The sequence below is a fragment of the Lytechinus variegatus genome, chromosome 14 (genome assembly GCF_018143015.1).
Source record: "Lytechinus variegatus isolate NC3 chromosome 14, Lvar_3.0, whole genome shotgun sequence".
Lineage (NCBI taxonomy): Eukaryota > Metazoa > Echinodermata > Echinoidea > Temnopleuroida > Toxopneustidae > Lytechinus > Lytechinus variegatus.
Window position 1 is genome coordinate 15,680,301 of NC_054753.1, and position 21,978 is coordinate 15,702,278.

Sequence of the window (21,978 nt, forward strand, 5' to 3'; positions counted from 1 at the left end):
TTTTTCTCTTTTTATTCAAATTTTTTTTGTTTGGGTGGGTGGATTTGTCTTTTAATAACGTTGAAGTCCTGGTTATGAGTAATATAATCTTGTAATTGATATTTAAAACTTTGAATTGCTTTGAAATATCTTGAACGTGATTGTACTTTGAAATATAAAGTACATTCAAATTAAACTGATTATGATATTTGGGATTAGTGGGTTGTCAAGAAGTATATATCCGGGAAGTAGCCTGTACTTCCCCGCAGGCATGGCGGGTAGTATTATATTCCGCATATTAAAGAAACCAAATGAAAAGCTGCGTCATCACTCGGCAAGCACGTGCTAATAAGGGGGAATCCCCGAAATTTTCAACCGTTGTCTGTTTTCCAGACTGCACATGAAATTCACTCTGACAAAAACTCTTACGATGTTTGAATTAAGTTCCACAAATGCCAAAATCGAATATTTACTGCTGTTAAAAATAAGAAAAAGAGGGAAAATTTTCACCCAATATATCAAGTTTTTATCGAAAAAATGGTCCAGTCAGGTCAAGTATGTCTGAGCAATTTAGACTATCAACACGATCAATTTTGCTTTCGAACAGGATTTAACTGAGGACTTGCAGATTCACACCGTCAACACTAGTTTCTTATTCATTGTTTTCGTTCCTGTAAAATTTTTCGTTCCTGTAAAATTTTCAGGCTTCCGGTTTGAGTTGTGACAATTTGCTTGCTCTTCCCAAGAGTTTCTGTTTTAGTATTTTTTCCAATTAAACTAGGCCTAACGTTAGTTAACTTGTATCTACCGTAATCAGACTGGCGCGCTGGCGCCTGATGTGAGCTGTACTGTGAGAGGAATCCGGAAGTGGCCTCGGCTCAATTTGCATGTGTTTCATTTTATCTGAGCTGTGTACTGTGAGTGCAGGACCGTGTACACGATCGAACTCGCACTGTCGCAGTAATTTAGTAAACCCCAAATAGTGAGCAAAAATGTCTGTCGTTGATATTCTTTCTGGTGTTGGTTCGTTGGGTGAACTCGGGCTGAAGATCTATGAAGCTGCACAGCAGGTTAAAAGCTTCAAATCTCAGAGCAAAACACTATCGGAAAGAGTTGAAATTATCCTCGTTCCCGTGAAAGCGCTCCAGAAAGAAGCAGACTCCAAGAACGTTATTCTTCCGGAGTTGGACCCGACGCGCCCCGATGGTGTTGGCTACGATTACCATGAAGGCCCGATGATGTATATCCGGTATGATATTTTGTTAAGAATGTAGTTGGAAGGCTTTTTATTATTATTATTTGTGTGTGTGTGCAAACTTAGGAAATCTGAATAAAACATGGCATGCCCAAAACATTTGTTTAATAACATGTCCACTATTTTTCTGGATGATTTTCATCATGGATACTAGAATTCATTGTCAATCATTCTCAATCCATGATGATTCATTGTCAATTCTTCAATGGCATTGAAATGACACCTCCCCCCAATCCAGCTGATCCACTTCCTCCCATCTTTCTGTATAAAGGGGGTCCATGTATGTGCACCTGAATATTTATAATGAATTTCCTTTTATTTCACAAAAAAATTCAGTTAGATAATAATGATATTCCTTGACTTATACTGCTCATGAGTAAGTCAAGTGTGCCAAGAAAACTTGGAAGAAATATATGATTTTCTTGGAAAAGGCCCTTGGTCAGTCATTTTCAGATTGAACAAAAGAATGGTGACCCATGTCTGCTGTGTGCACTCCGGGGGGGGGGGGGGGCAGTCAAATATATTGCTGTGCAAACGCATGACCCAAAAACATGTTTAAAAGGAGTGTTTTTTCAGTTCTGGACGCAGTCCATGCGTGGACTTGTTAAGGGTACCAAAAGCACCAATTTCCAAGAAAAGGTGGTCTTGAAAGACTGGTCTGTGGTCAATTGCGGGGTCAAACATATTTTGGGTATTTTTTTTCCCAAAACATGTTTTTTTAAACACTAGCCAAATGTGTTTAGGGTATTTTTTCCCCAGGGTTATATTTTGGCGACAACTTGTTTAGGGGCCAAAATGTGTAAATGAAGCCCGCGAAAAACTTGTTGAGGGGGTGTTTGGAAATTACTTGGTCACGCGTATATATACAGCAATATATGTGACTGGGTGCACACCCATTCACTTTACACACAATTCAGAGATTTTTTATAGAAAGGCTTCATTTTGAGGTGTCATGAAATGCCCAAAATTCATTATTTTCCATCGTTTTGAGTCCAATTTTGAAAACTGTTTTTACTGTCATTTCACACCAGATCATGAAAAGAAAACAAAAATAAATCATCAGGAACCGTTCACAAAATGAAATTCATTACATAACATTTTGGGCACCTGCCGGTACATGTACATGTATGATGTCACAAATCCAAAATGTCTGTTAAATTCTATGTTATAACTTTCTGAATCTGTAATAGATTTTCCTCAAACAATCACCAATATTTGTTATTATTTTTCTATTTTTACAACAATCTTTTCTTCAGAGTGAACTACCCCTTTAAAACTCTTGGCAAAAAAAGTTCTTGGACACTTAGAAAAGTTCAGATATTTCATGTCAACATGACAAGATAATATTCCTCTTCAAGTATGACATGACATTTTCATATGAACAGTCATGCATGGGTGGTTAAATGCTTCAAACAATAGCAATGTCAGTAAAAGAAAATTGCAAGAAATGGACCATTCAAATGCTAATGATCATGGCCATCCTTTAGGCAAACATTCAACAATTTCAACAGACTGTTATCATTTGAATTGAATGCTTAGGGATGCATCATGAGATGCATAACGAGATTGATCATTTTTGAAACTCACTTTCAAGATGAAGATTTCCAACCAAGAGCGTGCAAGAGCAATAGGAATGTTGCAGCCTGGGTAGTCATTTAGACAAATGGCTTGATATTTCCAAGTTTCACCAACAACAATTTTAAATTTTAACCAGTGGTATTTGGCTACTGATGAAGTTAGAGACCGCCCTAGGAGTGGTCGACCTAGGGCCACCACCCCTTCAGAAAATAGGAGGATAAGGTTAATTTTCTTTTGCTTATGCCAAGATATTGAAATTTTACATTTTTTTATCGACTAACTGACTTAAAATTCCAGTGGAAAATTCATGCATCCCAGGTGGATAACTTTCTCTTCTCTTTAGATTGGTGTTTGACTTTACGTTTGCTTTTATCACTTACATGTAGTGGATATTTATGCCACACAAACTTTCACATCTGAAAGAATGACTGATCGTTTTCTTGTAATTTTCTTTTACTGACATTGTTATTGTTTAAAGCCTGTAACCAGCCATGCCTGACTGTTCACATAAAAATGTCACGTCATATTGGAAGAGGAATATTGTCTGGTCATGTTGACATACAATAATTTGCCTTAAATCAAATATCTGTATGGAATATTTTAATTTTTATTTTTTTTGCCGAGTGTATTTAAAAAAAAGCATTTATTATTTTAAATTTATCAAAATCTCTTTTATTGCATTCCAGGCCTCTCAAAGAGTTGCAGGACTGTATGACGAACATTGAAATCTTTCTCTTGAAGCTTGGGGGTAAAAAGTGGCTGGACAAGTTTGTGCACAAGCAGAAAATCCAGGATAATTTTGATGGTTATAATGACCAGCTGACAACCTTACAACAGAGTCTCGGTTTCTCACTTCAGGTAAGTCTATTCATCAGTTCGGAGTTCCATTCTGTGCATGATCAAAAGGACATTCGGACTAAAAGTTATTATTTATCCAGCATTTCAAAATTTATTGCAGTACAATACAAATTACAGGACATACGTGACATAGTACAAAGGACCTGGATTTATAATAAAATGAAAGTGACATGGTGGATTAAAATCTAAATGAGTTAAGCACCAACTTTGATGTCTTGACTCTTGATTATTTATATATATTGTTTTGAAATTTGTTTTTCATTAGATCCACAAAAAAACAACAGTGCGTCCACTAGCGACTGGTATTTATACGTTTAATACACAGCCGCGTGCCGATGTTCGAAGGTTTACTTACTCAATGCTGTTGGGGCGCCCTTCCCCATGAGCGAAATCGAGCGTTTTAAAAAATAGCCGAAGTGTCCGGTCTTCCCCTTGTACTGTCTTTGATGAAAATTATGGTACATTTCCATTGAAACCAGTGATTTTACTCAAATCACTGGTTTCAACGGAAATGTAACGTAATTTTCATTTAGGGACATTTTAGGGGATAATCCCCTTGTGTTTTAACCCTAACTAGGCCGGGGGAGCTGGGGGAGGGGGTTGAATTGGAGGCCCCCTCAATGTATAATGTAATATTTTCACAACACAAAAAGCTCTTGTGGCAATGTTTTGTGACTTATATCCTGCATCTTTCAAGACCAAAGTTTTACCTTTACGTACTCCTTTTTTAAGATATGCATACATGTATGTATACATATCAGACTGAAAATTGCTCAAAAACAAGATTTTGTGAAACAATTTTAATATGAAATGTAGTTTCAGCCTAATCAGTCAAATATGATGAATATACATGTATGAATATTTGTTTGCTTTATACTGATTAAATTGCTTTATTTTATGCTGTGATTGTATAAGAATCACTGGCATTTTTATTTAACAATGAAAAACACAAGGTTGAAAAATAAAAAATGTGTTTCAAATTTTTGCTAAAAACATATGTAGAAATCAGATTGTGTAATTTTTATTTAAGAACATTTCTAAGAATGCCACAAAGAGATTATTTGGACTTTTATTTTGGGAGTTAGAGCAAAAAGTGTAATTGTGCATACTAATTAGTTGCCAATAAATTAACATTATTGATTAATAGCCATTTCATGAAATAAAGAACTTTGCCATTTTTGTAGATTAGATCCAAGGCAATGCACTTTCCAATTTTTTATGCAATCACGCGTTTGACGGCGACATCTTCGGCCATATGATATCCCGAAATGCCCTGGCCCAGTATATTGTTAAATTTTTTGGAAATCGATTCTTCAACTGATTCATTGTCAAAATTTTGAATCTGTGAATTCAATGTATTTCTTAATTGCATTTTCCAAATTTCCACCAGTTCAGCTCTTTCCCTATCCCTCATGGTATACTTCCATTTCATCCAGAAGCAGGTTCCTCTGATAATCATTTGCCACATATTTACCATGACAAAGGTTTTCATAGATAATAAATAATAAATAATAATAATCAAAGCAATTTGTTAGGAGGTGCTAGGTAAAAATGGCATAGGTAATAATGGCAGAGGTAAAAATGGCAGAGGTAAAAATGGCAGAGGTAATAATGGCAGAGGTAATAAAGGCAGAGGTAAAAATGGCAGAGGTAAAAATGGCAGAGGTAAAAATTGCAGAGGAAAAATGGCAGAGGTAAAAATGGCAGAGGTAAAAATGATGAAGATAGGCTACATTAATAATTATCATCCTTGACCAGACTCTTGTCGATGAAATGGGTTATAAAAACTTATTAAATAAATTATGTTGTTTTTCATCATTTAAGATCTATACTCTGTCATTTACATGACTAAACTCAAGCTTTTTCTTGCCAAATTTCAATTAGTGACTGCATGATGAAAGGATCTTAAGTTCCTGAGCAGAACAGCGCTTCACATGCAAACCCAACAATTTTTTGTAAATGTAAACACCGATTTGTGCAGCCATTAACCTTTTGAAACGAACAAGTTCGGGTCTAATTCGAACTGCTTTCATAATTTAACCTGGATAACAAAAAAAAAACAAGTGGAATGCCTCTGGCCGTCTCACCTGCATCACGCGGTTCAATATAGCAGCAGTGCTGACTTTGAATACTACTCTAACTCGCACAAGATGTTCAGTGATACATGGTTACTCTTATGTCCTCTTTTTATGAACTAGACCAATAAACTTACAGAGATATGATGGTTATTCAACAAAAAACCCCAACATGGCCAAAGTTCATTGACCTTACATGACCTTTGACCTTGATCATGTGACCTGAAACTGGAACAGGATGTTCAGTGATACTTGATTACTCTTATGTACAAGTTTCATGAATCAGATCCATAAACTTTCAAAGTTATGATGGTAATTCAACAGATACACCCAATTCGGCTAAAGTTCATTGACCTTTGACCTTGGACATGTGACCTGAAACATGCACAGGATGTTCAGTGATACTTGGTTACTCTAATGTCCAAGTTTAACGAACTAGACCAATAAACTTTCAAAGTTATGATGGTAATTCAACAGATACCCCCGATTCGGCCAAAGTTCATTGACCCTAAATGACCTTTGACCTTAATCATGAGACCTGAAACTTGCACAAAATGTTCAGTGATGCTTGATTACTATTATGTCCAAGTTTCATGAATCAGATCCATAAACTTTCAAAGTTATGATGGGAATTCAACAGATATCCCCAATTCGGCCAAAGTTCATTGACCCTAAATGACCTTTGACCTTGATCATGTGACCTGAAACTTGCACAAAATGTTCAGTGATGCTTGATTACTATTATGTCCAAGTTTCATGAATCAGATCCATAAACTTTCAAAGTTATGATGGGAATTCAACAGATATCCCCAATTCGTCCAAAGTTCATTGACCCTAAATGACCTTTGACCTTGGTCATGTGACGTGAAACTCATGCAGGATGTTCATTGATACTTGATTAACCTTATGTCCAAGTTTCATGAACTAGGTTCATATATTTTCTAAGTTATGATGACATTTCAAAAACTTAACCTCAGGTTAAGATTTCGATGTTGATTCCTCCAACATGGTCTAAGTTCATTGACCCTAAATGACCTTTGACCTTGGTCATGTGACATGAAACTCTAATAGGATGTTCAGTAATACTTGATTAACCTTATGGCCAAGTTTTATTAACTAGGTCCATATACTTTCTAAGTTATGATGTCATTTCAAAAACTTAACCTCAGGTTAAGATTTGATGTTGACGCCGCCGCCGCTGTCGCCGTCGGAAAAGCGGCGCCTATAGTCTCACTTTGCTTCGCAGGTGAGACAAAAACTGAACATTCTGTAATAAAATTAAATTTTTTTCATTTCCACATCATGATGGATCATGATGGATCATGATGAATAGATATGATGTCTTAATGACACTGGCAGTTCCATGGGGCACAGCCAACCTGTGCCCCCCCCCCTTGAGAGGTGCAATTAAAATCAAATATGTGGTTCTAATTCAAGTGTGCCCCCTTTTTAAAACAAGACCCTTTTCTGCTTGCTAATTATTTTGTGGACGAGTTAGTAAGTGGAAATCTTTTTTGCGTGTCATTTTTTCAGGAAAATGTGCCCCCCCCCTTTGGAAAATCCTGGATCTGCTCCTGATTTATGTGATACGTTAAATGTAAATGATATAACTATTGTTCAGTCTTTAGAGCAATACCTCAGTGCAGCTAGTCCAAGTGGATGTCAGGTTCCCAAAGGGTTTGATGTCATTAATGGGAAGCTGCCCATGACATTTTATGCACGACAAATTAGTTCATAATTGTTTTTAAAAAAATATTTCAGGAGCGTAAGTGAAATGATTTGTCTCTTGATATATACTGAAGATAAAAAAAGAAGACATTTTTATTTTTTTCTAGAAAATTACATTTCATTAATATTTTCTATACACCAGATATGGGAAAACTGCTCGCAAATGACGTCATCATTAAAATATAAAAGTAATGTCTTTTTTGTTCTTTGATTGATTTCCTGAAACCCTCACCAATATCATTTTCTTTCTGCTATTCTACAATGACTTTTAACTGAGATTGAACTTCCCCTTTAATGAAGTAAAAACAATTGCGATCAAAAGTGTGCTTCAAATTTGAATATTAATACAGCAATTTGACATGAGAAGGCCATCCATGAGAGTCCAGAAAAAATAAGCTATTCCAACCAAAAGATTATCAATTTGGTGCAGACGATCTATCTATTATTTTAGAAATGACACCCTTTCCATTATTTTTTATTTTCTTAGAACCTTTCTTAGTTAATCTATGTAGGGCTTACATGTCAGGGCTTTTTTATTATTTTTTTGCATGGGGGTTTAGGACCCTTTTTACCAACACCATTATGACCTCTGCCATTTTTATCTCTGCCATTATTATCTCTGCTATTTTACCTCTGCCATTATTACCTTTGCCATTTATACCTCTGCCATTTTTACCTCTGCCATTATTACCTCTGCCACCATATGTATCTCATTAAAGATATACAAGTCACACAAGTGATGGGGGGGGAGCAAAACAAAATTTTAAAAATCTTCATTGATATAATGAGTTATAGAGAGGTAAGATTTTTTTAGCTTAATCTTAAATGTTTCAACACACTTGCTATCCCGGATCTCTCGGAGGGAATTCAGTAGCGAGGTCCCCGCATGGATGAATGCCCTCCCCCCCAACTTTGTTTTACATTTTGGAACCGTAAGGAGACCGAAGTCATTTGATCGTAGAAGCCTAGATGGAGCATGGGTGTTCATATCAATAATTACAATTTATTATCATTTATATTGAATTTAATAATATATTTGTCTTATCTTTTTTAGGCTGCATTCCCCAAAATCATCAGCGCAGACATGCGGAAACAACTCAGTGATGCCTTCGACAAGGATAGCATGTGGAAGCAGAAGATGGAAGACTTGGAGGAAGACTTGAAGAGCATTAAAGCAGACTTGGAGGATCAGAGCCAAGACATCAATGACATCAAAGAGAATCTCAAACTCATTTGTAAGTCAAATTATTTCAACACCCCAAACTTTTGATCTGGTCCCAAGAACGTTTTGTAAGAATATCTAGCGTACTGTGATTGATAGCTATAAAATGGTGTTAGCTTCATGTATTAAACTGATATTGTTCTGAAAATGATCATCATCATCCATTAAAGTACAGTCCGTCAAGTTGGTGTATCATCGAACTCACACTAGTTGTAGAATTGTGCAGGAGTATGTACAGTGCTGTGGAAGATCTATTCTACGTGCGGTTGAAAAGAATCAGCGCAGTCTTAGTGCAAATGGATTTTCTGCACCTCAGCCTTGAAGCTGACTACTGATGTGCAGTTTGCGTCAACTACACAACTCATTTTCTGCCTTTGTTCATTGTTTTTCGTTTAGGCCTATTTGTTGGTTTCTGTATTTTGATTCAAACATAATACTAGAAAGTTGATTTATTGCTATTTCCATAATTTGCATTTGGCATTTTATCAATGTTAATTTAATTCATGTTTTATCTCTTCCCATTGTTTAATTTTAGTGTCTCTGTTGATTTTTTTGCTTGTAAATTGAACATTTTCAGCCTGCGAGCTGCCTGTTTGATATTTGTTTCAATAAACCAACCATACCAAAACTGTAATGGCAGGGAGAATATCCCTCAGTCTAATGGCATCACGGGATCAGGAATAAAAGTTTACTGATAAGTAACAGTGTGAGACGTGTAACCTTGATCATCTGATGACCACGAAGCGAGGTGGAAGTAGCAGCCTGGTTGAAGTACTGTACTGTTGGTATATCAACAATTGCGTTTTTTTTATCAAATGATAAATGATAATGATGTCAAGTAGAAAAGTCAGTGCTTACATTTTTCATGACAATTAAACATAATGCTAGGTACATTTTTATATGTTTTATTGGGTCAACACAGCAAGTATAAACAAAAATAAAAAAATCAAACATAATTAAACTATTTACAAGTAGGGGAGACCGGGTTAGTTGCATGGGGTAAGTTGAAACATTGTACTTTTCTTTAATGCCTGTAAAATAAATTTATGCAATACTGCCCTCATTTTATTGCAATAATGATTCAACACTGTTGTGTTATTAATAGCAATAAATTGAGGGGCAGTATTGCATAAATTTATTTTACAGGCTTTAAAGAAAATTACAATGTTTCAACTTACCCCATGTTCCAACTAACACCGGTCTCCCCTAATTATTAAAAAAAATATGTATAAATAAAAAAAAGGATAGGTGGAAAATTTTATGCAGTGTCACAGACGTGATATTTTACACAACTTTGATGGCGAGTATAGTTTGTATGCTTATACACAGTAAACAGGATACATGCAATGATACATGTACAAATGACAAAAATTATAATCCAAACTTCCATTTCTATATCCAAGGTACTTGAACTTATTGTCATGCTCATTGTAAGAAACGATGAAATGTGCAAAGTACTATGCGTAAATGGTATTAAATCTCTTACACTGTTTTAATGGTAATTAAATCAGAAAGTTTCTGAAAATGATGATTAGTGTTAGTAATCGCTGGCTCTGTGTATGACAACAAAATATGCAAAGTACACGAAATTTTGGTATTTTTAAAAATATGTTAGTACCAAATCCTGTACAAAGATGCTCTCTGACACTTCACCGAAGGCATAAGATAACAACCTCACACTCGGAGATAATAAACGTCGGAGGTAAAATGTTATAAGTTCTTCTTTATTTAAAACCTTTCCTTGACCTCTCAGATGAAGCTGTAAAGACAGAGTTTGAGCGTCTGCGCAAAGACATACAGTTCATTGAACAACTCACATGTTGCGAGAAGTATGCCAGCGGTAAGTTTGACCTAAACTCATAGCAAATTAATGTTCAGGTGCATGCTTTATGAAGCTGTTTACAAGCTATGGATAATAATGATAACGTCATATTTTACCCAGGGTAGCCACTTCAGTTACGAAAACTGTTTTCCCAGCAAGAGACTTTTACAATTGACTGGATGATTGTCTTCAGTGCTAAATCAGATTCCAAATATTTTTTATTGCTATCAGCTAAATATGGTTGTTGTTGATTGAAGTGTTGTACAGCAAGAATTTGAATTGAGGAAATACACAAGAGTAATGACCCAAATCACCCCTCAATTTCCCCAAACTCATGCATTGGGCAACCAATTTTTTTTATAGTCACCTCAAGATCTGCCACAAAAGATATTCAGGAATATCTCAAAAATCAACATTCTGCATATGGCAGAATGATGATATTGGCAGTTACGCCATGATTGCCGGTTGCTCACACAAAATAGCCCTTGAAATGAAAGAACTAGTCCCAAAAATTCAGCAATCACCCCATTGTGGAAAAAAATAGACCATAAACAAATTGTTTCCTACACTGATGCATCATTTTGTCATGTTTCAAATTTCAATTATATTATTCATTGTAGAGAGAACACAGAGGAAGATTCTGAGTGGAATTCCTGTTACTTAGAGGTTTTCTTTATTATGCCTTACTTCTTTATTAACATATACATGTAGAAATGGCATGTGTTTGGCATTAAATCTACATTCTAACCTGCTTTGTTTTTGGTCAATTTTCCCGTAATTCTTTTTTTTCAGAATTGAGTATGAACTACACTGAATTTACGGACCTAGAGACTTTGGAAGAAGGAACCTACGGACCTATCATCAAGACAAAACACAAGTTCGAAGACAAGATGCTGGTCATCAAAGCATTTGAAGACAAGTAAGCACATCATATTGTATTGATTGAACTCATGGGGATATCTCTCACCAATGGAGATTTTGTTGCAGTGTCTTCATTATATGTGGCATACGATCTCTGAGACGTCTCAAAGAAGAAAATAAATGCGTTCTCATTGAGGTGCAGCAATGAGCTTGTTCACAGTTGTAAACTGCGCACGAGCAGAAAAGGTCATTTGAGATAAACCATGAAGGTGGCTTGCAAATTCACTAACATAGGCATTTGTGATTTGATGATTATTCATGTATTCTTTTCAAAATATTCATTTTATCACATCCAAGCTGAAGAGTAATAAATAGAGCCTTCATAATCACTGGTATTTGACAGTAGCCTAGACAATACTCAAATGTGCTAAAGGCAGACAATGAAACAGATTTCCAAACTTTATCCCTGATGTACTATTCTAGTCACCTTGTCTATACAATGCCTTTTGTTCTTAGACTTTGAATACTCTACCGGTAAAGCTTACGCAACGTCTACATTTGAAAATGAGTGCTTATCCTAATGAAAAATCCCAAAGGTCATTTGAGAAAAGTTGATCATGTGCTAACCATGAAGTGGCTTATTGGAGTCATCACCGTGACAGGTGTCAATCATTCACATGGTAGTTGCGGACACGTCTCTGTGACATCTCTGGAATGCCTTGCATCAGTTGCATCGCTGAGAGCTGTCTCCTCAGACACAGAGACATCTCCAGTAATTGCAACGACATCTCAGAAATAGCGTAATCTCTTCAAGCGATGTCGCTGAGGCCTTTCCAATGCTTTATTGAGACTGACGCAGACTCCAAACAGTCTGTAAAAGTAAAAAAATGTTCAAATTTCTTGCGACTCCCCAGTCCCCAGTGACGCCATAATTTTTTGCAAGATGTTCCTGCCAAAATCTGAAGTCATAATCTAGGTTCCTGTAAGAAAATATTGGGGACAGTTCTCTTTCAAAGGCTACAATCCCTTTAATAGACATAAAATTGAATTGAATAAAAAAAGTGAAACATTGAACTAAGTGTGAATCAGACATAAAATATTAAAGAGGGCAGAAATTGAAAGTTCAAGATTTATTTCCATAGAGAGCGATATGCATATTACAATCTAGTATTCAGGAAAAAGCAAGTATGGTTATTGTGATTAAACACTTGAATTGTACGAAAAGCATACATTTGTATGTATACCTTTGAATTTCAAAGGACAAAAGTAAGGATAGAATAGAGTGTAGTTATAATGTAAGATAAATTGTGATTTTCTTCCTTTTTCCCAACCAAGTGATAAGTGGTCCTTTCCTGTGTCTTCATTTGACAGTCTACGAAGTCATTTTACTAAATTGATTATTTTTATTATTCTATTTTCCAGGGAATTATCTACCAAGAAAGAGCTTAAAGAACAGTTGAACCTATGGAAGAACCTACGCTTTTCATCGTATATAGTTCAACTCTATGGATACACTATGGATTATGAAAGTAAGGGGAACAGCCCGTATTGAAAGTGGAATCTTTGATATGTAACACGCCTTATATTTTTTCCTACATTTATGATTGATTTTAGCAAATTTTTGTAAGGTTTACAAACAAAATAATACAACAAACTATAAGATCTAGTTGTGAAGCTCTTTTCTAAGTGTTTACATGTTTCAAACTGCAATTTTGGAAAGCAAGTAAAGTTGCAGTTCTCATTTAAATTGTAGTGTCATAAATTCTTGTTTGTGGTAATATGTGAGAAAGTATAGATATACATTGTGTGTTTTATTTTGTAGCTTGTTTTGCTTTACTTTTTTGTGCTGTGACAAGGTTGGTTCTGTTTATATTATCTTCTTTTTTTTAATCTCTGTTGATATGACCTTTGAAAGGCCTATGAACTTTGTCAAATTCCTCACATTTGTATTTCACTGTATTTTTTGCCATTTGTTAAGTATTATATTTTCCCCATGTATGTGTCTTTTCATGCAAATGTGTAACAAAATTGATTGAATTGAATATTATATATATGGTCATTTTCAAACAAAAGTGGACATGGGGGTGAAAATTAAAACATGCTAGAAATCATTAGGCTTTAATGTTTTTTGAAACTAGACATCTTAAAGTATATTTTTCCATTTCAGTTACATAAAATTATTAATTTTGTCTTGAGATACAGCGAATTTTATGCAAAGGAAATTAAATGTTAAAAAATGTTGATTTTTGCATTAAAATTCACATATTGCCTATCACAATATAAAATTTGTATTAGAAGCGCATTTGTTGTCAAGATACAAGCTGTGTATTGTATCTAACTCCTAAATAGCAAAAAAAAAATACTGTGAAGTGTTTCTCTGAAAGAAATAGGATTTCAAAGTTTTCAAAACTGGTTGTCGTGTCACTCACGTTTTAAATACAAAAAGTTTTCTAGAGCTGTGCATTCTGAAAATTAATTTATCCCAGTACAGGAGCAAATACAGTTTTCCTGTACCTCATTGTATATAAAGTAACTTGGTCTAATGTGTTAAGGTAAAGCTAAAATTAACTGTTAAAGTTGTGTCGTGTCACTCACAATGTCGTGTCACTCACGAAATGTCGTGTCACTCACGGTATTATATTGTGTATAAAAAAGGACATCCAGTAATTTTTTAAGCGTTTTACCAGGGATACAGTTAAAATGTTATTCCTGACATCATTTAGGCCTATTTTAGGCTAATAATTTCCTCAATTTTCCTAATTTCACTCCTTTTTATGGAAATATTGCATTTGACATTGAGTTCATCTATTTTCTCTCCTCTCCATGGTTCCTTTGGTTTAAAAAATCCTGACAATTTTCCATTGGTGTGAAGACTCGGATCCTAATTCATATATTGGTGAATGTACTGTGATTAAGAATATAACAACATAATCAACACAAAATTATGAATGTATCAAGAGAAAAACCACTATACTTTAGCAATGGACATATTTACAATGCATAAAGGGTTGGTGATGGTTCAAGTCATACAGGTATGACTTGAACATTCTCTGTCTCCATTTACAGAAATGAGCAGAAAGTTCACTTTCTTTTTAGCAATGTTATTTCTTTGTTATACTCATTAAGAAAGCTAGAAAAGTCAGGAATCTTATTTTGAAATTTGCAGAAATTTTAGTGGTAAAGTAATGTATGAGATATAAGAGATCTCCATGAACACCAAACATTTTTTCAAATTCAGAAAAGAAAATATTTTTCTTTTCCTTCTAATTGATTAAATCAACCTTTTCATTTGCCATAAAGCTTGTATTCCAGGACATGAAATAAACAAATTTGCAAGAAAACATAAACATTTCAGGTGAGAATGTCTGAGATTTGATAGAAAATTTTGGATATTGCTCGAAGCAGTTACATGCCAAGTTCAAAATCATTATTTATTCGGCCACCATTCATACCACTAACTACATGTAGGGTCTGAACAGCAAGCTAACGTAAGCGGGCCGATGTGTGTTCAGAGCAGATTTGCATTTACACATATTCATTACAACAAAATGATGCATGTTCATGTAGGTCCCAACAAGTCCCAACTGAGACTGCATTTCGATTTGAGCAACTTTGGATGGGTTGCCATGTACGGGTAGATCAATTTTTTTTTTGGGGGGGTACCCTGATAAGAACAGAGCTGGACCTCAAGGAGAAAAAGCTATTGAGGTATAAAGGGAGCCTGGTTGGGATGCTGAATTGGATTTTAGGGTGACATCCAAGGGCTTAGAAAAGGAAAGGCTAATGACTTGTATAAGTAGGTAATAGTAGCAGACTGCAAGAATCAGGTACTGACTGCGTCTTTCACCTTGTGGCTTTCCCTGGATTCCCATGGCTTGGTATATGATCAAATAATTAACAATGAAAAGCCGCTTGCAAGATTCCTGCTAAAAGCACAACTCTGAATTTTGGTATAGTGCCTACTACCTTGGGAGGGTCCACATACAAGCAGTGTTCAGGAGAAAACCTATGCTTGATGAGTTGAACTTGATCCCCAAGTTTCTCAAGGATTTGCTGATAGTCCATCTGAAGTGTGCAGCAACGTAATTGTGGTTTGGTACCAAAAAAAAGACATTGAAACTGCCATGTCCTATTTGGACAATACCTAAAATATTAAAGGAGGATAATATTGTAATCCAATATTTCAAGAAAAAGGAGTCATACATGACATCATTGGCTACCAGACCATGCCAGATGATGTGACTATTGAGAATACCTTTCTTACGTACAAGGAAAAAATATTCCATCCGTTGTGGATGCTGAATTGTAAACCTGTAAACTTTCATATACAGATAGGGAGAAAGAGCTAAAAGTTTTGAATGAACTCAGGCCACAAAAAGAATGTTTGAGTTGATGTCAATGCCAAGACCACATAACACCTCCTTCAAGTGCCTCCTCCTCCTCCAAAGAGGAGTGGTAGAAGCCCTAGTGTGACAATAATGTGGTATGGTATAGAGAATGTGAGTTGATGGGCAAATATGACCATAAACCAAGAATAAAACATCAGGATGACATATCAACTTTAAAGAAAGCAGTTATTATGTAATTAAGCTTGTTTTTTGGTTAATGGTATTTTACTCTTGTACATCATGCCAAAAATTCTTTCATTGTTGAGATAAATGTTCTATTTTTGCACTTGTCGTGTCACTCACGTTTTGGATGTCGTGTCACTCACGGTACATAGGAGGGTACCATTTTCCATAGAGAAGGTTTGATTGATTCTAACTATATGTGTTAGATAGGTACACTATTTATGTCCATTTACTGGTACTCACAGTACTCCATGACAACTACTTGGGCACGAATCCAACCATATGTGTTAGTGGTCAGAAACCCATGTCCAAAATTTGTCGTGTCACTCACGCACCATTTTTTAATCATATCTACTAAACGAATTGTTGAATTCAAATCAAACTCGGAGTGGCCCATGCCAGTCCTATATTGTATATAATATAGTAGTCATGATTGATTCATAACCTTTAAGTTTGAAGATATGAGCCCTTAAACCTCTCCGATTGTCGTGTCACTCACGTTTGAAAATGACCATATGCATATTATATATATATATTATATTATATGGAATATTATTCATATGCACTTGTAGAAGCAAAAATGATGGAACAATCGAGATGAACGGTACCTTCTCACATGTTTACACATGCAGAAATGAAATGTAAAATGTTGCCAATCTCTTCCAATCATGCAGGTCGTATGTGCTTTGTGGTGGAGTACATGTCCCATGGCACCCTCCGAAGTGTTCTCCAAGACAAGGAAAATCATATGTTGCCATGGGAACAGAGAATCGTACTTGCCAGAGATTGTGCTCAAGGACTCCATGCAATCCACTTTGGTCAGGGAACGAAGATCATGCTTCATAGAGCAGTGACGTCTACTAGATTTCTAGTGGACGGTCGCTACAGAGCAAAGGTGTGTAAAAGAATTTTTTTTTCCTAATTAATATGATAATAATAATTATAGAGGTGTTGTGGGTCAGTAGACAGGTCTCTGGACTCTGCACCACAAGGTCCATGGTTCAAATCCCACCAGAGCACTCGCATCCTTAGGCAAGGGGTTTATCTACATTTGCTACTCTTCACCCAGGTGTACTAGTAAATGGGTATCTGGTAGGAAGGAAAGAATTTCTTGAATGCTAGAGCTTCCAATCAGGGTAGCAGTGCTAAAGCCGGAGTAATAATAGTATGCAGCGCTGAGAAAAACTTACATTAACGCTATGTAAATGTTGCATATTACTATCATTACTGAAGTCTCTAAGTGCCTACTTGAACGCAGCATAATTACCCTGGCTTTCATGCACGCTGCGTTTCAAGGAATAAATTCCTACCAGGTACCCATTCACCTCACCTGGGTTGAGTGCTGCACATCTTGGATCAATTCCTTGCTGAAGGAAATTATGCAATGACTAGGGACCTTGTAAAATCCTGTCAAACATACCTGCTATTTTTTGCTGATGTCGATGCGATGTCATTGTGCATCTTATCAAAGACTTATTTTGGTTGTACAATGAGTGTGATTTTTTGTTTGTGAAGGGACTGGTTGGTCAGGATAAAAGAAATATAAGTATTGGAAACTAACTCTGTTGTAAGGACGTTTCATGTCTTTTCTTTTGATTTTTTTTGGGTTTTTTTTGCAGATCTCTGATAATGGCTTTGTGAAGTCAGCATCAAAGATCAGTAAGAGTAAGTCAACGATGACATCCGGAGGCCGTGGTTCGGTCGAGCAAGATGAAATGAACTACCTGTGTCCCGAGGAAACGAGCACCAGTTTCAAACGCAGCATAAAGAGTGAGATTTACAAGTGAGTGGTCTTGAGGAATATGGAAATAAAACATTTAAACCCCCGTCACACTAGAGGCGGAATGAGCCAGAATGCCGTCAGAATGAAAATTCTTGGTACATTCCTGGATATTCAAAGCGCATTCTAAAAATTCTGACTGCTTTCTGAGTGCATTCCAGACATTCGGGTCCATTCTTCGGGCCTGAATGTTTTGCTCATGTTCAAAACTTGCGAAGTGCATTCGAAGTGGAGAAATATCGAATGACATTCGAAGTGCATTCTGACTGCATTCTCTGACTGCATTCTAAATATTCTTACGACATTCTAAGAGCATTCGAGGCATTCCGATCGCATTCATGGGAGAATCGAATCGCATAATAGCACGGCTAGCTGTTGCTGCAACGTCAGTCAGCACTGAGGAGCATTGAAGTCATAGAACAACATTTTTACAAATTAAGATCAATTTGAAATTCCCTCACGAATGTGGCTCGAATTTTGAAAAATTTCCATTCTGGCTGGTTCTGCTCGATTCCTGCTGATTCTGAATAAGTGTGACGGGGGTATTAGCAATCGGGGGGGGGGGGTTGTTTCACAAAGCATAACACTGAAAATTTCATCAAAATCGGATGTTAAATAGGAAAGTAAGGACATCTTTAAGTTTTGCTTAATATCACGAAACAGTTATATGGACATCCTGGTCGGTATGCAAATGAGGAGACCGATGACATCACCCACTTACTTTTTCTTTTGTATATCATTGTATGAAATGTGAAATATTGTAATTGTCATGTGAAACAAAGTTTTGTTCCTCCCTGAACATGGGGAATTAGCATTGTTTTTTTATACTATATGGTCTAGACAAGATGGTCCTTATTGTCAAATCTGTAAAAATTGAAATATGGTATAATTCAAACAATTAAAAAAATCCCAAAATGGGAGTGAGGGACATCATCGACTCTGAATACATTTCATTGAGTTGTGCATAAAACTGTTTTGTGAAAAATGAGCGAAACTTTGAAATCTCACAACTTTATTAATGTACATCAAATTTTGATAGATATTTTAGCATTGGCATTATGCCTGTTTGATTTTTCTATATTGATTCAAATCAACATTTTTCTGGAATGGACTTCACCTTTAAAGTTGACAGATCTGCAATATCACTAACTGAATAATTCTGCACGTCATGCCATCCCATGCAGGGGTCAATTTCCTTCCCAGAAGTCAAGGAGAGGTGATAAGAATGATAAAATAAAGTATCACCAGAAATAGTTTATTATTTGTTTTTTCCTTTCCAACACTACAATTTATTACTGAGGCTGGATTCCCCTTTAACTGGACTCTTGTTCTTGCAATCTATGCTGAACAACAATTGCGCTGAAGATCGCCAACACAGAAAAGCACATGTGGGACAGTGTATTATTATTGCTTGGAAAAAACCAGACTTTTCAGTGAAATGCGATGCTTATTTTTCAGGAATCACACAATTTCCTCCAGAATCCTATGGCCCATTTTTGTTATTCATATATATACACAAGCACTTGGATGATTATTTTATCGGATTCTGTATGAACTCATTTTAGATTGTTACCACAACTGGCATTTTCACTTTTTTTTTTTTTTCTTAAAGGTTTGGAGTGATCTTGTATGAGATTGCATCGAGGATGCGACCCTTTGAGGCCACAGAACTCAAAGGTAAGTGATCATACATTGACTCTTAAATTTTTTATTTGATGTCCATAATGATAATTTTTTTTTCAGTTGACTAAAAAAAAATTTTCCTGCAGGGGGCTGTTCCATAAAGCTGTTCATAATTTAAGAGCGACTTAAAGAACAACTGGTGGGCCTTTCTTATGCGCTAATCCATCGCCAATGAACATTTTGGTGTAAACCATTTGCCGCAAGAAATGATCACCAGTCGTTCTACAAGTCGCTCTTAACTTACAAACAGCTTTATGAAACACACACCTGGATTGTAATAATTTATAAATATATGAAACTAATTCTCTAATTTGCTGTTCCTACTTATGGGTGCAGAGGGGGTCTTGACACCGCTTCAGAAGCACAACAAGATCAAGGATGGAATAATAGAAGATCCTCCGACTGACACGCCGGAACCTTTCAAAGATCTTATCCTTCTCTGTCGGCACAGTTCTCCCAATAAAAGACCAGCCACCGATGGTAAGCTAGGATTATATTCTAAAGCTTTGTTTAGCCCTGTTTGCATTGGTTTACAATCATCGTTTGGTGCTGGTAGAGTGATTGCATCCCGTTATCGTAAGATGTCCTTAGAGTGGCATGTGTTGATCGTACAATGGCATACAATGATGTTGTGATGGTCTTATTTCATCAATGAGTTTAAAGAGGGCAGGTAGTGAAGCCTTTCTTATTTGTTCCAGCAGAAATTTGTATTAAAATTATTGATTCGCACAACTAAATGCACAATCCCTGGGAGTTTTCTTTGTTTTTAAAGTTTTCTGTTTTTAAAAAGAGGTTACTTCGGAAGCAGCTTATCCAGTTTTTGTAGTACTGACTTTATGCCTAGACGGCATTGCGCCGCCATCATAGAGATTAGTGCCATTGCCTTGCATGCATTGGTGATCTGCAGTTGGCGCATCTCTAACAACTCCATTTACACATATTCCTATATCCTCTGAGGGAGGGCGCTATGAGATTATATTGTGAAATGTAAAGGTCTGTCATGAAAAGCTTACTCTTATTCAGAATGTGTCGTCTTATCATTCACAGCTGTTGTTGCCCGCCTGTGTAAGATGTGCTAGACCAGAGCTTGCCTGCATCCGCTGTAAAATGGTTCTCTACTTTTCAGGGAAAAGACCTTCAGTGACCTTAGAAGTTACTGTTCTCAGTTTTAACACCAGCTTTTATCATTGAGGAGGAGAAACAGGAGGGGGAGGAGCAGCAGGAATAGGATGATTGGGAGGAAATAAGTTATGATGGTCGTTTATTTTGAAAGTGGTATGTAATACATTGTGATATTACGAATGTTATGTTAGTGGTGATGATGATTTATATCACAATGATGATAACGATGATGATTTATATGATGATGATTGGTAGTGATGATAATGAAGATAATGATGTGATGCTTATGATGGTGAGGATGATGAGGATAATGATGGCAATGATGGCAATGATGCTGCTGCTGCTGATGATGATGACGATGAGGAAGATAATGATGGTGGGATGATGAGGATAATGATGACGATGATGATGATGCTGATGATGATGATGATGATGACGACGATGATGATGATGATGATGACGACGACGATGATGATGACGACGACAATGATGATGATGATGTTTATGATGGTGATGATGATTGTGATAATCAAGTAATATGTAATCATGAAAACAATCATTAAGAAGAATAAAAGCATTTTGATGATGGGTGTTCAATGAACTTATCATGAAGACCATGGAAATTAAAAGCAGTGCCAATTATTTTGATTATTCTTGTGAATTGGTGGTTGCGCTGAGCTACAAATTTTGACACGTACATGTAGTGAGTACTTTTTGCAAATATCAAACTCCTTTTGTAACTTGTGTTTTGTAAAGATTGATATATAGGCAGCTCAGCATAATTCTTTCTTCCACTTTTTTTTGTGATAGGGCACTAAGTTGTAAAAGCTACTTTGCAATAATTAACCTTGAAATCTTATGATTAAAAATCAACTTGAATAGTACTTGTCACTACCACCTTGCTTGTGATTGAGAATCAGTGACCTGTTTGATAAAACCTGTTACAATAACAAATTTGCATAAACAGTTACAAGCTACTAAGATCCTTCAATTTGATTGGCTGATAGTAAAATTGTTACAGAAATTGTGCATTTGTTATTACAATATGTCTTTATGGAAATGGGCCCTGATTGTAAAAATCCTCCATCTTTAAAGTAATGCGGTATTTTAAGAAGGCTGTGTCTTCCACCTGTGCTATAATTCCATTCCATGTAAAATGGACATTGTTGCTATTTGTGATACATATTTGATATTCATTTGAATCGTGCTTTAATTATTTAATATTTATGGTAAAAAGCTTTTGCTTTTTAATGATCTTCCAATGTCTTCCTTTGTAATTACATGTATTTATATCTTTAAAAACATCATTATAATAAAATGCTATTTAATGAGGAGTACTCTGCCTTGATATATTTTTTAAACAAAGTATATTGCCTTTTTTTCTCTTGAATGTAATGACAGTGATATGTTTTCCATGATGTTATCCTCTTTTATGACAAGTATT

At 35.8% G+C, this 21,978-nt stretch overlaps 1 protein-coding gene across 1 annotated transcript; it reads left to right on the forward strand.

Moving 5' to 3' along the window:
* Nucleotides 1-871: 871 nt before the first annotated feature.
* On the forward strand, nt 872-20,797 carry LOC121427757 (mixed lineage kinase domain-like protein). The gene is made up of 11 exons (XM_041624306.1): nt 872-1,228; nt 3,499-3,670; nt 8,528-8,708; nt 10,449-10,535; nt 11,310-11,436; nt 12,801-12,907; nt 16,624-16,844; nt 17,569-17,732; nt 19,342-19,406; nt 19,749-19,892; nt 20,460-20,797. Exons 1-11 carry the CDS (start codon nt 972-974, stop codon nt 20,489-20,491), a joined length of 1,557 nt encoding a protein of 518 aa, XP_041480240.1. The 5' UTR covers nt 872-971; the 3' UTR covers nt 20,492-20,797.
* The last annotated feature ends 1,181 nt before the right edge of the window (nt 20,798-21,978 follow it).

Bases quoted from the DNA above. Each gene is read 5' to 3' on its own strand.
- LOC121427757 (XM_041624306.1), top strand. From the start codon at position 972: ATGTCTGTCGTTGATATTCTTTCTGGTGTTGGTTCGTTGGGTGAACTC. The intron at 19,407-19,748 runs GTAAGTGATCAT...TTATGGGTGCAG, and splicing joins TGAGGCCACAGAACTCAAAG to AGGGGGTCTTGACACCGCTT. The intron at 19,893-20,459 runs GTAAGCTAGGAT...TATCATTCACAG, and splicing joins TAAAAGACCAGCCACCGATG to CTGTTGTTGCCCGCCTGTGT.